Below are 11,059 nucleotides of genomic sequence, written 5' to 3' on the forward strand. Positions count from 1 at the left end.
AATAATATCCGGCAAATAAGACAATATTATCTAAAAAGTAGGCTCATAGTGTGTTGCAATTATGAAACAATGATAAGAAATAATTAAAAAAAGCATATATGTTGTAAATTTAATAAATATTTATCAATATTTCTTTAGCCAGTTATCAGTACATTTCCTTTGCATTTGAGTTAATTAATAGTTAATTTAAATTAATTAATGCCTAATTTTATTCATCAAATTACGGTTCCATGAACTTCAACACTTCTGCATGTTTTTGTATCAGGACAGATAAAAATGCCAACGTTCTGCTGACAATTTGCATTCATGATGCACATGTGAAGCCCTTTGATTCTGGTGGTTAAATTTAGCTGCTACACCACGTTTCATGCCAGCTGCATTCAAAAGAGAACAGTCTACGCTGGGTTCATTCTCCATCAGCGGTGCTTTTATGCACAACTCTGAAGATGCTTTAAAGTCTCTTTTTACAGTTGTACTAACTGTCAAAGGCTTCCACACTTTGGTATTATCACTGTGAATGTTTAGTTAGTTAAGTGACTTCTGCTTTGCGCGAGCAACTGTTCTGTTTTCTAACTTAGTGTCGCTTTCATCTTTATGACAGTGGTGTAATTCTTTAGGCTTTCACATCGTTTATTCTAGTCAGGTTGAGTAAGAGTCAGATCAGCTTAAGAGTTGAAAAATGTTTATCTTGGGTGTGGTTTGCCTTTGGTTACTGATTGTTGTCTTATTCCATCTGCAGCTTCCGCTCTTTTTCCGGGTACCTTTTTGATGTCAGTATAACTTCTTGCAGAAATTGATATGTTTTTATTTAGCATATTGTAATTTGAACTCATTTGGGACAGAAATCAAAATGAGTGAAACTGTTAGCAAAGTTATAGCACGATTAGAGCTTTAGCTTTTCAGCAATAATGGTTTTATTGTTAGTTCCAAATAACCAACTAATATCTGCTTTGAATTACCCATTTTATGCATAATACATATATAATGCTACTAAATTGATTAAAAATTATCTTTTTCATTTCTCTCACAATTAGAAATAATTATGGTGATCCCGACTAACCTAAAACCTAGATTTTTTTTTTTTCACCCAATTCAATGTCAGACACTAGGAAAAAAGAAAGAGTTAATGTTTCATACAGTATGTGAACATACAAATATTTACATACGGGACCAAGAGAAAATGATTTACATTGACAGACTGCTTGAAAGTAAAATTGTGCATTGAAGTTTAAATCTAAGGAGTTGAATTCAGCCACGCAGTTCTTAAAGGTGATTAATTAATCTAATACTTGCTAACATATTATTACAGATTAAACATATTGGCATATTCAACATCAAAGGTTTAATATTAATGAACATAGATATTTTATTTTGTGAATATATGACGAATCACATGTATAAACATACAGTAGCTGCAGGGTGTTGGCCATAGCAGCTTCTGCTGCTTGCATGAGTAAGCAACCCATGGACGTAACCTCCACTATTATTGCTTAAGATTTTAATGTCTTTGCTTGTGAAAGGCGTTGAACGTTGTAGCTCAGCAAGTATGGGAAACTGAATTATCACAGACACTCATCTTTTTTTTCTTGGTTCTAAATTTAACAGGAGAAGCTGTGATGTGGTCAGATCACAAGTATCTCACGTTATCTCTGTCAAACGACTGTGGAAGTTCAGTTCTGTTTCTACCGGTAGAGACAAAAAATACACAAAGTCACATCATAGGTAACACAACCAAACTTTTATAATTGAGCCAAGATATTTTTGCAAATGAAAATGAAAGAAAAATAGCAGCAAGTAATTTACAAATACAAATATACTCCTGAAAGGTTTGGATTTTCCATCAAATAGACTTTGTCACTTTAATTTAATCCTTTTTATATAGGACTACCGTTTCAAATGCTGACACAAAGGATCATCATTCATGCATGAAAGGGTTAAAAATCCCCATTTATATGATTACGCTTACTATTGTTTACATCTGCACAGGTGCAGTCTTTCATATTCAGGGCATCCAAATTTGGTAGTATTTCCTCTTTATTAGCTGGTTTCCGTCACATCAAAGTCTTGCATGGCAGCTCCGTTAGTGAAGAATCAGAATAGAGAAACCTATTTTTTACTTGGTTGTTCGAAGTGCTTTTCAGGTCTACACTACACACTATCTTCACCTTTTTGTATAAAATCTTGTCAATATTCCTGAATTGATTTTTTTCTTTTTCTCCATATGACACAGACTGAAGTGAGACTAACTTAAACATACCTTAGTTGGGTTTTTTTTTATCTTTAATGCAAAATGTAGACACAGCAATACAGTTATTTTTGACTTAATTGCTGTTTTTCCAGTAAATGGCATTTTTTCAGTCTGTATACTCCAGTTAACGATTAATCAATAACAAAATTAGTTGGTTATTTTAAAAATCAATTCATCTTGATTAATTGGAGTAATCATTTCAGCTCTGATAGTGCAAAGTTCAAGGATTTTAAATACATGCTATTACAGCTTTTACTCGTAAACTTCTCATATTTTAATTTACCATCTTGAGATAAGTGCAAACTTGAAAGCGACATATGTTGTAAACACATCAAACGCAGCTACACTGCCTCATGGTTAGGTGATGAGAGCTTTCTTGTCCCAGGCCTCTAGATCTGAATAAACTTTGTGCTGAGGTAAACTGTTGTACTGTAAACATATCTTGCACAGCCTTTCCCTCCAGTCCCCATGAACTTTCACCTTCCAGTGTTTTTTCCAGTTAAAATATTCCTCATATCGCTTCCTGTCCTCTGCAAGTCTTTGAAGATATTTCCCCAGTTCCCGTACTGATGAAAACTCATCGACATGGATAAAAGAATGTTCTGGAGCCACAGCTTTGTAGTCACTTATTGGGGGTCCCAGTACCACTGGTACAGCCCCTCCTTTGTAAGCATTATGCCACAGCTTCTCAGTCACATAATCTTTTGCCAGAGAGTTCTCAAAAGCCAAATAAAAGTAGCAGCGAGAGATTGTTGGTAAGAGGTCTTCAGAGGAGAGCGGCATTTTATTCCAACGTCCATAAACCTTCACAGGAACCGTGGCACTGAGCTCTTTGTAGACTTGGCTTCTTCTGTGCTGGTTCCTGTAGTTGCTGACCACCCAGCAGACCAAAGAGGTCTTATTTATATGGCTGTCCTCCACCAGGTTACTTTCAGTCTCCAAAGGCAGCAGCTCACCATAAGGTATGGTAACATCAGCGTCTCTCCTGTAGGAAATGGTCATGTTGAAGATATTTGCAAACTTCTTCAAGTTTCCGTTGTGATTAGGAGACTCCAGTGACATCCAGGCCCATCTCTGGCCTTGTGGACGTGGGAGTTCGATTGGAAGCTGCTGGCTTCCCTTTACCAATTCTCTGTTGTGGAACACCACAACATGAGCTGAGGGGAACAAGGAGCGCTGATCCACCAGTGTACAGTTTGGTATTTTGTACAGATCCAAGCAGACATTTCCCTTTAGACTGTACGAGCGTCCGAATGGCCACTTCCACACCAGGATGGTCACGTTTGCAGTGCTTTTCCAGTAATTGTAGGTGTTTGCTTGGCGCCATCCATTGTGAAGACACAGCAATAAACCGCTCAAAATGCAGAAGAGAAGTCCTCTCTTCATGGAACACCATTTCATCTTTTTAGTGTAAGGATCCCCCTGTTAATAAAAAATAAATGAAACTGGTTATCTTAGGTTTAACAGTGCTCTGATTTACTTGAGATTTGCTCTTGCAAATTGAGATATTGTTAATTTCCACATATTTCTATTAATCTCATTTTTTTTGATGAAAAGATACTGTAAATATAATTCAATAAGAGTTGGACTGGAAACGTGTGTGTACCATGTGCCTCCCGCACTTCCTCTGCTGTTTCAGTACTGAAGACAGGCACCATCCTCCCTGCAACTCTGACATGGAGTAAACTAGAAGCCTAAGTAAGTCTATGTCTACTTAGACATAAGTAGACATATTTTAAGTGTATTAAAATTGAAAATTAACTAGCAAAGAGTCTTGATCTCAATCTGACAGAACAACTTTAGGATGAATTAAAGACTATAAGCCAGACCAGATTATTTAGTTTCAAAATGTGTAGTCAGGTTGTGAAAACCAGCACCGTGCAAAGCCAAGCATCGAAGGTGTCATTGATTCTAACAGCCCAACTCCTTCATTATGGCTTCCTGCCTCTGTTTTATGTGCACTGGTCGTGTTGGTACAACAGGATGCTGAATCATTAGATTCTTTTGCTGGACTTGGCTGCAAGTTCACAGCTCCACCTACAACCTACTTAGTAGTATATGTGTTGTATCTAAATATAGGTTATATCTCTATGTTTCAGTAAGATATAATCTAAACTAAAAGTCTTTGCTGTTGGAGAAATGTGTCCATGTCAAGGTGCTTACATTTCAGAGCTGCAGGCTGCCTTATATGGAGATGGGCGCACACAATAAGCAGTGCCTTTAGATTCAGTGTACACAAGTGATGGTTAGATATAATGATGCCAAATATGGGAAATTGTTTGTGTGCTGCGTCCACACCTATGAAGAGGCAGAGTAGCTGTAGCTCTGGAAGGGGTAAATCGAGGGAGGGGGGGGCGGCCTCTTAATGGCTCCAGATTGGTCTGTAAATGTGGCTTGTTTAATAAATATGTTTATTTACTTCAGACTGTCAAACAGAGTCTTCACAGAGTCACAGGCATAACTTAGACAATGCAACCCCAAGTTAATACTCTTCAGACATCTAACTTAAATCGAAACAGTTTTATTCAAACTAACTCTAACTCTAAGATCCTCAAAAGTTAACATTTAAAATTTTCAGAGTCGTCTAAAATGGGAATATATTTTCATGTTTTCACTAATACATGGCCTGTCACTCAGTTATGGTTGAACTTATTTGAATGCATTGAAATACACATCACTTCCTTTATTCTCTTGATGCATCAACTTACATTTATTAGCTTGCAGCTTTAAATTGCTTCCTTTAAACCAGCTAATCTTTTTGTGTTGGTTCGGCTCCTTTTCCAAAGCTGAGACTATAGGAGAAACCGCACATTTATTTTAATTTCAGTTATGAATACAATATTCAGTGTCTCTCTGGAGATACAATCTTGTCTCTGATGAAGACAATAGTAGACAATATTTGGCACATTAATATTTTAACTTTGCATCTTTGCTTCAGTTCTGCTTTTCTTTTTGAATGACAATTTGAAAACACCCCTTCCACTTGAATACAATAAGATTTACTGGTTTTACATCAGTAACCAGTACATGTTTTACAGTCATCTGAAGTCATCTCGGTGGTTTCCAGGCAGCCAACAATTGCCTCTAAGAATAAATTAAAGTACCTCTCTTATGGAAGTTGGTCCACATGGGAGGGCGAGCTCACAAAGGTGTAGTGTTTTTATTTTTACAGCAAAAATAGGATTCATTTTTTCTACATTTTTTAACAAAGTTTTCCTTTGTTTGTTAAAAGTTTTTTTCTGGCCAGAAAATTACTGTTGCATGCTTGTCCTTCAAGCAAACTTAGACTGTTGTTGGATAATTTTACCTAAACACCTAAGCCAAAATTCTGACTTATTTCCTTAGGATTAGAAAAGACACTAAAAGAAGCATTGACATCTTCACAGGTGGCCATCTTTACCTAGACAACAACTGGACTTTTTGTAATCCATGTATTTTGTCAGATCATCCAACAAACCAGTGACAAACTATGTACATCATTCAATTCTGCCCCAACCCCCATCCTGAATGTAATAATGTAATTTTAAGCAAAAGCAGAAAATGTCACAGAAGATTGCTGAAGTATTTCCTTTTTGTCCACAAAAGATGCAGTGTGTTCTTTCCTTAGCATGAATTGTAAAATCTATTCAGAACAGGATGTGGTAAAAGATTTACTTCTCCAGCCTAAAAGCTCATAATCTAACCTTTCACATGTACATTTTATAAACACATCACAAACAACATTAGTTCTACGCGTAAACTTGTGCTACTTGTCCTATATTTTCAAAGAAAAATAGAAAGAAGAAAAAAAAAAGACAAAAATGAGGAAACAAACTTCACCAGACATCCTGCACTGACCAAAATCACACACACACACGAGGGAACTTCACAAGCTTCAACCACTAACCTGATAAGAAGCGGACCAGTGTAGTCGGCACCAAACCCAGTTCTTGGTTGCTGTTGGTTGTGAAACACCACAGAGCTTCAGCTGCATAAATACCACCACCCTTTTAAGGAAGCGGAGGAGCAGCGATCTCTTCTTTCCATCACTTGTGCCACCCCAATACGTCTACTTCTTTATCAATCTTTTCTTTGTAATGTCAGCAATTTCTGTTCAGATGTTTTCTCCTCATTATTGTCGACAACAGCCGTCTTCCTTGTGAGAGCAGAAGTTTTCAGCATGTCTGTAGTAATGTAGAAAGAGGAAGTGTAAAATGTGATCTGCAGAAGAGAGCACATTTACACATGGGGCACTGGAGTGAGTCATTCTTAAAAAAATACTAATATGGTGAATAATAGTACACCATGTTTTAAAATTGTGTATAATAGTACATCATACTATATGATTTAAATCATTACGCCATCTAATCTATTAGTAAACAAGTGGGAAAAAGTATGAAAAATTTGTCAGGATTTACTGAATATCTATCAAGATATTTCCTTCCCTTTATCAGTTGTCTTTGGCATTGTATTTTGTGAACCCCTTGTCCACTGCAGTCTCATTTTCCTCAAGTGGTCTTTGAAGTTGCTTGGAAATGTAAAATATTAGCTGGTGCAGTTCAAGAGAGATCTCTGTCCATTTCTATTAAAAATAACCTGTCAGACGCTAAGCAGGTGGCGACCTTCATTGTCTTACACTTATCTTTATGAGAAATTGAGAAATTTCATAAGGTGACAACACAGCCACATGAGCAGAAACAGGAAAGTGAATATGGATACCTTCCATATACATAATGTGCTGCTCCTAAGTTCAAATAGACCTATTGTGGACATGAATGTCATTGACAGAGCTATATTCATATTGATACATCCATCATCTGTACCCGCTTATTCTTGTAGAGACATAGGGATGGAGTTTGGTGGTGGATCAAGAAGGTCACAAAAAACTTAGAACACCGACTAAGCCACTAACATGAAGCCTGACCTTACTTGCCTTGGTTAAGGCCAGTGTTTCTAATTCAGCATTAAAAAAAGACTGAACCAAAATAGCTGCCATTGGGATTTGGTTTAATGCAGTTTAAATCAGTTCAAAATTATTTTAGTAATCCCATCAACCACAAATCCATATCAACCTCAAATCCATGTCCACGAGAATTATTAGAACAGGTGAAGTACTTGACAAGCTGAATCTGACTGAATAATGTAATACTATTCGGAAAACCCAAAAATGAACTTTGGCAAAAATATATTTAGAGGGTTTTATTTATTCTGTGGTACAGGTTAGCAGGAAATAGGTGTGTGTGAGAAAAGGAGCAAGAGATAAATTTACTCTCGTATGCAAGGAAACAGGCACTGCCAACTGAAACAGGATGTAAAGTAACCACAAACTTGAACAAGGAAGCACAACATAAAGAGCCTAAACAACTGAATAAGGGTACCAAAAATACAAAGATGAACATAAGTTTAACTAAAAAATATATGTCATACAAAAAGCAGCATGAGGGCTCTTAATAACAATGTGCAGAATATGCAGACTGTTAGAGGTTTACGGTTCATTTAAGATATGTTAAATATCCCTCACCCATCAAAAGTTTCTGTCAAGTAATACTAAAATCTTCTCAATAAAAACCAAAAAAGTAAAAGGGTTATTCAGTTACTGTTTGGGGAAGTTAGAGCCGTGTGTATGAATTGTTTATGCTGCTGCAGATACACAACTGCTTCTAGCTTCAAAAACTGCACTATTATGATCATGTTGACAAGGTAACTTCATCTTTGTGTCTAATGATATTTGCCAAAGTGTAATTTATATAAACAACCATTGACTGAGAGGTTAGCAATGAGGGAAAATAATGGACCCAACAAGACTTTCTGTATTTGTGCAACCTACTCAATATTTGAAATACCTTCACATTTACCAGCCCAAAGATGATCATCAGAAACTTTGCCATGCTTTGGTAGTTGCCTTAATCTTAAACAGCCACTAGGTGGAGACATTTTTTCTCCAGAGTTTTCTGAATGAAAAAGTGAAGTGACGTATTCTGAGTGGGGAAGTCGTGCATCTTGTGGTGAAACCAAAGATTTTCTCTTAGAACCGTCAGGATGGTGTGTGATATAAAATTAAACCAAATTATAATTTTTATTCGTGCCTTTTTTAACATCTCTTTTTTTAAATTTTTCCACAAATAACTTACAGGGAAAATATGTAAACATAACTACTGAACTGGGCACTTTCAGAAATGTGCACACAGCATGGTAAGTTTTTTCTTCTTCTGTATTTTTTTTTTAAACCTGTCTAACTCTGACCTGCATGCCTGTTCCTGCTAGACTTCCTGTGTCTTTTTTTTCTGTCACTCAATGCTGTTTTTTGACCTATAGCCTACATCTCTTAGCATTTTTTACTTTTTACCTTTTTCTAATGACTTGTTATACTCTTCCTTGTCTAAGTTAAAGATGCAGTATAGAACCTCTATAATTTTTTTAACATATTTATTGAAACTGTAAGTATGTTGTGACACAGTGTAATATGAGACAGATAATTGAGCTCCACTGCCTTCTTCCAGCGCTTACTACCGAAACAGCCAGGAGGCGGGTTTTGTCATTCACTTTCCCTGTGGCGCTGCACCTGTCCCAGGGCTCCTTGCCTCTGGTCCCTTTGCCCTCTTGCTCTTAGCTCTGCTGCAGCTAGGAGAGCCTGCTGTGAATACTCATGCTAGGCAGCATGGCTGCTGATGATGGCGGATAAACTGTTTTCTTGTAATGGTAAGATGTTTCTCAACTATTAGCACATTGAGCAATGAGCACATGAAGTTGATTGACAGCGCTAAGACCCGCCTCCAGGCTCTGGTTGGTTCTTTTGGGTCAGAAGAGGTGCATTTCTTTAGACAGCAGTAGTCCCTCGGGAAGGAGGTGAAGGAGATTCATCTTTTTATAGATTATCTGTCTCATAACATACTATTATGACATAATGACAGTTTTAACAAACAAAAAGCTTCTTTTTTTTTTTTTTAATAAAAATTACATACTGCAGTTTTAAGTGTTTAAAACACATGGCATTTGCTGCCTGTTCCTGGAAATATTTTTTTAGTCATATGCTATACACCTTTTATTTTCAAGAAACATTATAAATATTTTCGTGAATGCTACAAAAACTTAAATATGTACTCTGATGCTAGAGCACAAAAAACATTTTTTAACATTTGTAAAGAAACAACAAAAATAACACTTGGGAATAAAACATACGTACGGACCCACTAAGGGAACATTAAAGGAAAAACTAAACAAATACATTTCTCGTACATACCAGATATTGTCTCGTGCGTACCAGATAGTATCTTGTGCACAGAAGATAGTATATAGTGTGGACGAGACGGTATTTGGTGTGTATCAGATACTGTCTGTCTGGCGCTCACCGGAAAGTATCTGGTGTCACGAGAAATTTTGTTTTATTTTATTTTTACCTCCATTGTCCTTTGAGGGGTTCTGTACATAGCAGCATCTAGAAATATTCTTCCAGTAGTAGATCCAAAAGTGACAAGTGAATTCGCCTATGCTGGACATTAGAAAAACATGTGTAAGTCACTTAGAGAGGTGAGCTGTGAACAAGAAATTTTACAATACCAAGTGGAAAAACTCCTCCAACCCAATCTATGGCTGCTGAAAGTGAAATAATAGTTGCTTTAATAAAGTATTAGTCAAACAGAATGCATACCAGTGCAACCAGACCTTTGCATCTTATACATAATTTTCACCCATAACATGTTTCTGTGCTTTACATTTGAATTGTACAGGATATATATCTCAACATAGTTGAACATTTTTTTTTAAATAGTTTATTAAGGTCTGTTTTCAATACATCACAAAAATGGCATTATAAAGTGATATGAATACACATTTGAGGGCCACTTAAACCGTTCATTTCTTCGGATAAATTCTGATAACCTTTTAGTCGTTCAACTCTTTTTAAGCCTTTCTGACTGGTTTTGCACATTTTCTTTCAGTCTGCCCAGAGGAGGTCGTTTGGTTCCTTTAAAATGTGACTGGACCGAAAGAATGAAACAGTTCATTGCCTGGGTTGCAGGGACCTTCTCTTTTAGTTACATATTGAGGATTGCACCATCTGTTGTTGCAAGAACCAAAACCCTTCCTCTGATACTTTTGCAACCCCAGCAAACATGAAGAGATTTTTTTTTCCTATAGCCTTGTCTTGTTCTTGTTCTGCATTTTAAGCTAATCTGTTTTTGTTACAGAAGCAATAACATTTTAAGGGAATAAATTTCTTGAATGACTTCCTCCTCACTCTTCATTTTGATGATTTTTTTGATACCCATTTTATTTATTTTTTTTAAATTTAAACTCATACTTAGAATATGGAAACCTTCATTAGCTGTTCTGATATGTCAACTACTCTCTTGTATTAATTGAACATCATTGTTAGATTGACATTAATGTTGCATAATTTCTCGTTTGATTTATTCCAGTATTATTTGGAATGAAAATGTGAATGACTAGCATACTTATTTACACCCCTTGAACAAGGAACTTCTGATGCTCTTCTGGGATTTCTAAATACTTTCTAGTCATTTCAAGTCAAAGTTGCAGCACATTTTGTAGCACATTTACAACAACCCCAGCTGACCAAAATATACATCTAATCTATTTTAGTTGTTTCACAAGTGTTTGCCTGTTGGTCAGAAAAAAATTAAAACATTTCTAATGTAGATGGTGAATTAGAATATTTTTGCATCTTAATGAAAAACTTCAATGTGTTAAGCTTTTAGTTGTGCATCCCATGAAAATAGCAAAAATGAAAGAAATGACTTAAAGTTATTTGAACCTGTTTCAGTCAAAGTATATTCAATGCATGAGACAGGGCAAGGATAGTTCTTCTGTAAA

At 36.2% G+C, this 11,059-nt stretch overlaps 1 protein-coding gene and 1 long non-coding RNA gene across 2 annotated transcripts; one reads left to right on the top strand and one right to left on the bottom strand.

Moving 5' to 3' along the window:
• Positions 1 to 1,719: 1,719 nt before the first annotated feature.
• LOC106918309 (alpha-(1,3)-fucosyltransferase 7-like) lies at positions 1,720 to 6,417 on the bottom strand. The gene is made up of 2 exons (XM_014987934.2): positions 6,135 to 6,417; positions 1,720 to 3,670 (listed from the first exon to the last, which is right to left on the bottom strand). The coding sequence occupies exons 1-2, from the start codon at positions 6,219 to 6,221 to the stop codon at positions 2,606 to 2,608; spliced, it is 1,152 nt and encodes a 383-aa protein (XP_014843420.2). The 5' UTR covers positions 6,222 to 6,417; the 3' UTR covers positions 1,720 to 2,605.
• Positions 6,418 to 8,114: 1,697 nt separating this feature from the next.
• LOC148156008 (uncharacterized) lies at positions 8,115 to 10,852 on the top strand. The gene is made up of 4 exons (XR_015764779.1): positions 8,115 to 8,269; positions 8,361 to 8,419; positions 8,728 to 8,926; positions 10,165 to 10,852. It is a non-coding gene; the product is annotated as an uncharacterized LOC148156008 (long non-coding RNA).
• Positions 10,853 to 11,059: the final 207 nt, after the last annotated feature.

Source organism: Poecilia mexicana, unplaced genomic scaffold (assembly GCF_051168715.1).
Source record: "Poecilia mexicana isolate PSO_F unplaced genomic scaffold, ASM5116871v1 scaffold_12, whole genome shotgun sequence".
NCBI lineage: Eukaryota > Metazoa > Chordata > Actinopteri > Cyprinodontiformes > Poeciliidae > Poecilia > Poecilia mexicana.

Coding starts and splice junctions, on each gene's coding strand:
- LOC106918309 (XM_014987934.2), bottom strand. CDS start 6,221: ATGCAGCTGAAGCTCTGTGGTGTTTCACAACCAACAGCAACCAAGAAC. Junction 3,671..6,134: donor ACTGGTCCGCTTCTTATCAG/GTTAGTGGTTGA, acceptor TTTTATTAACAG/GGGGATCCTTACACTAAAAA.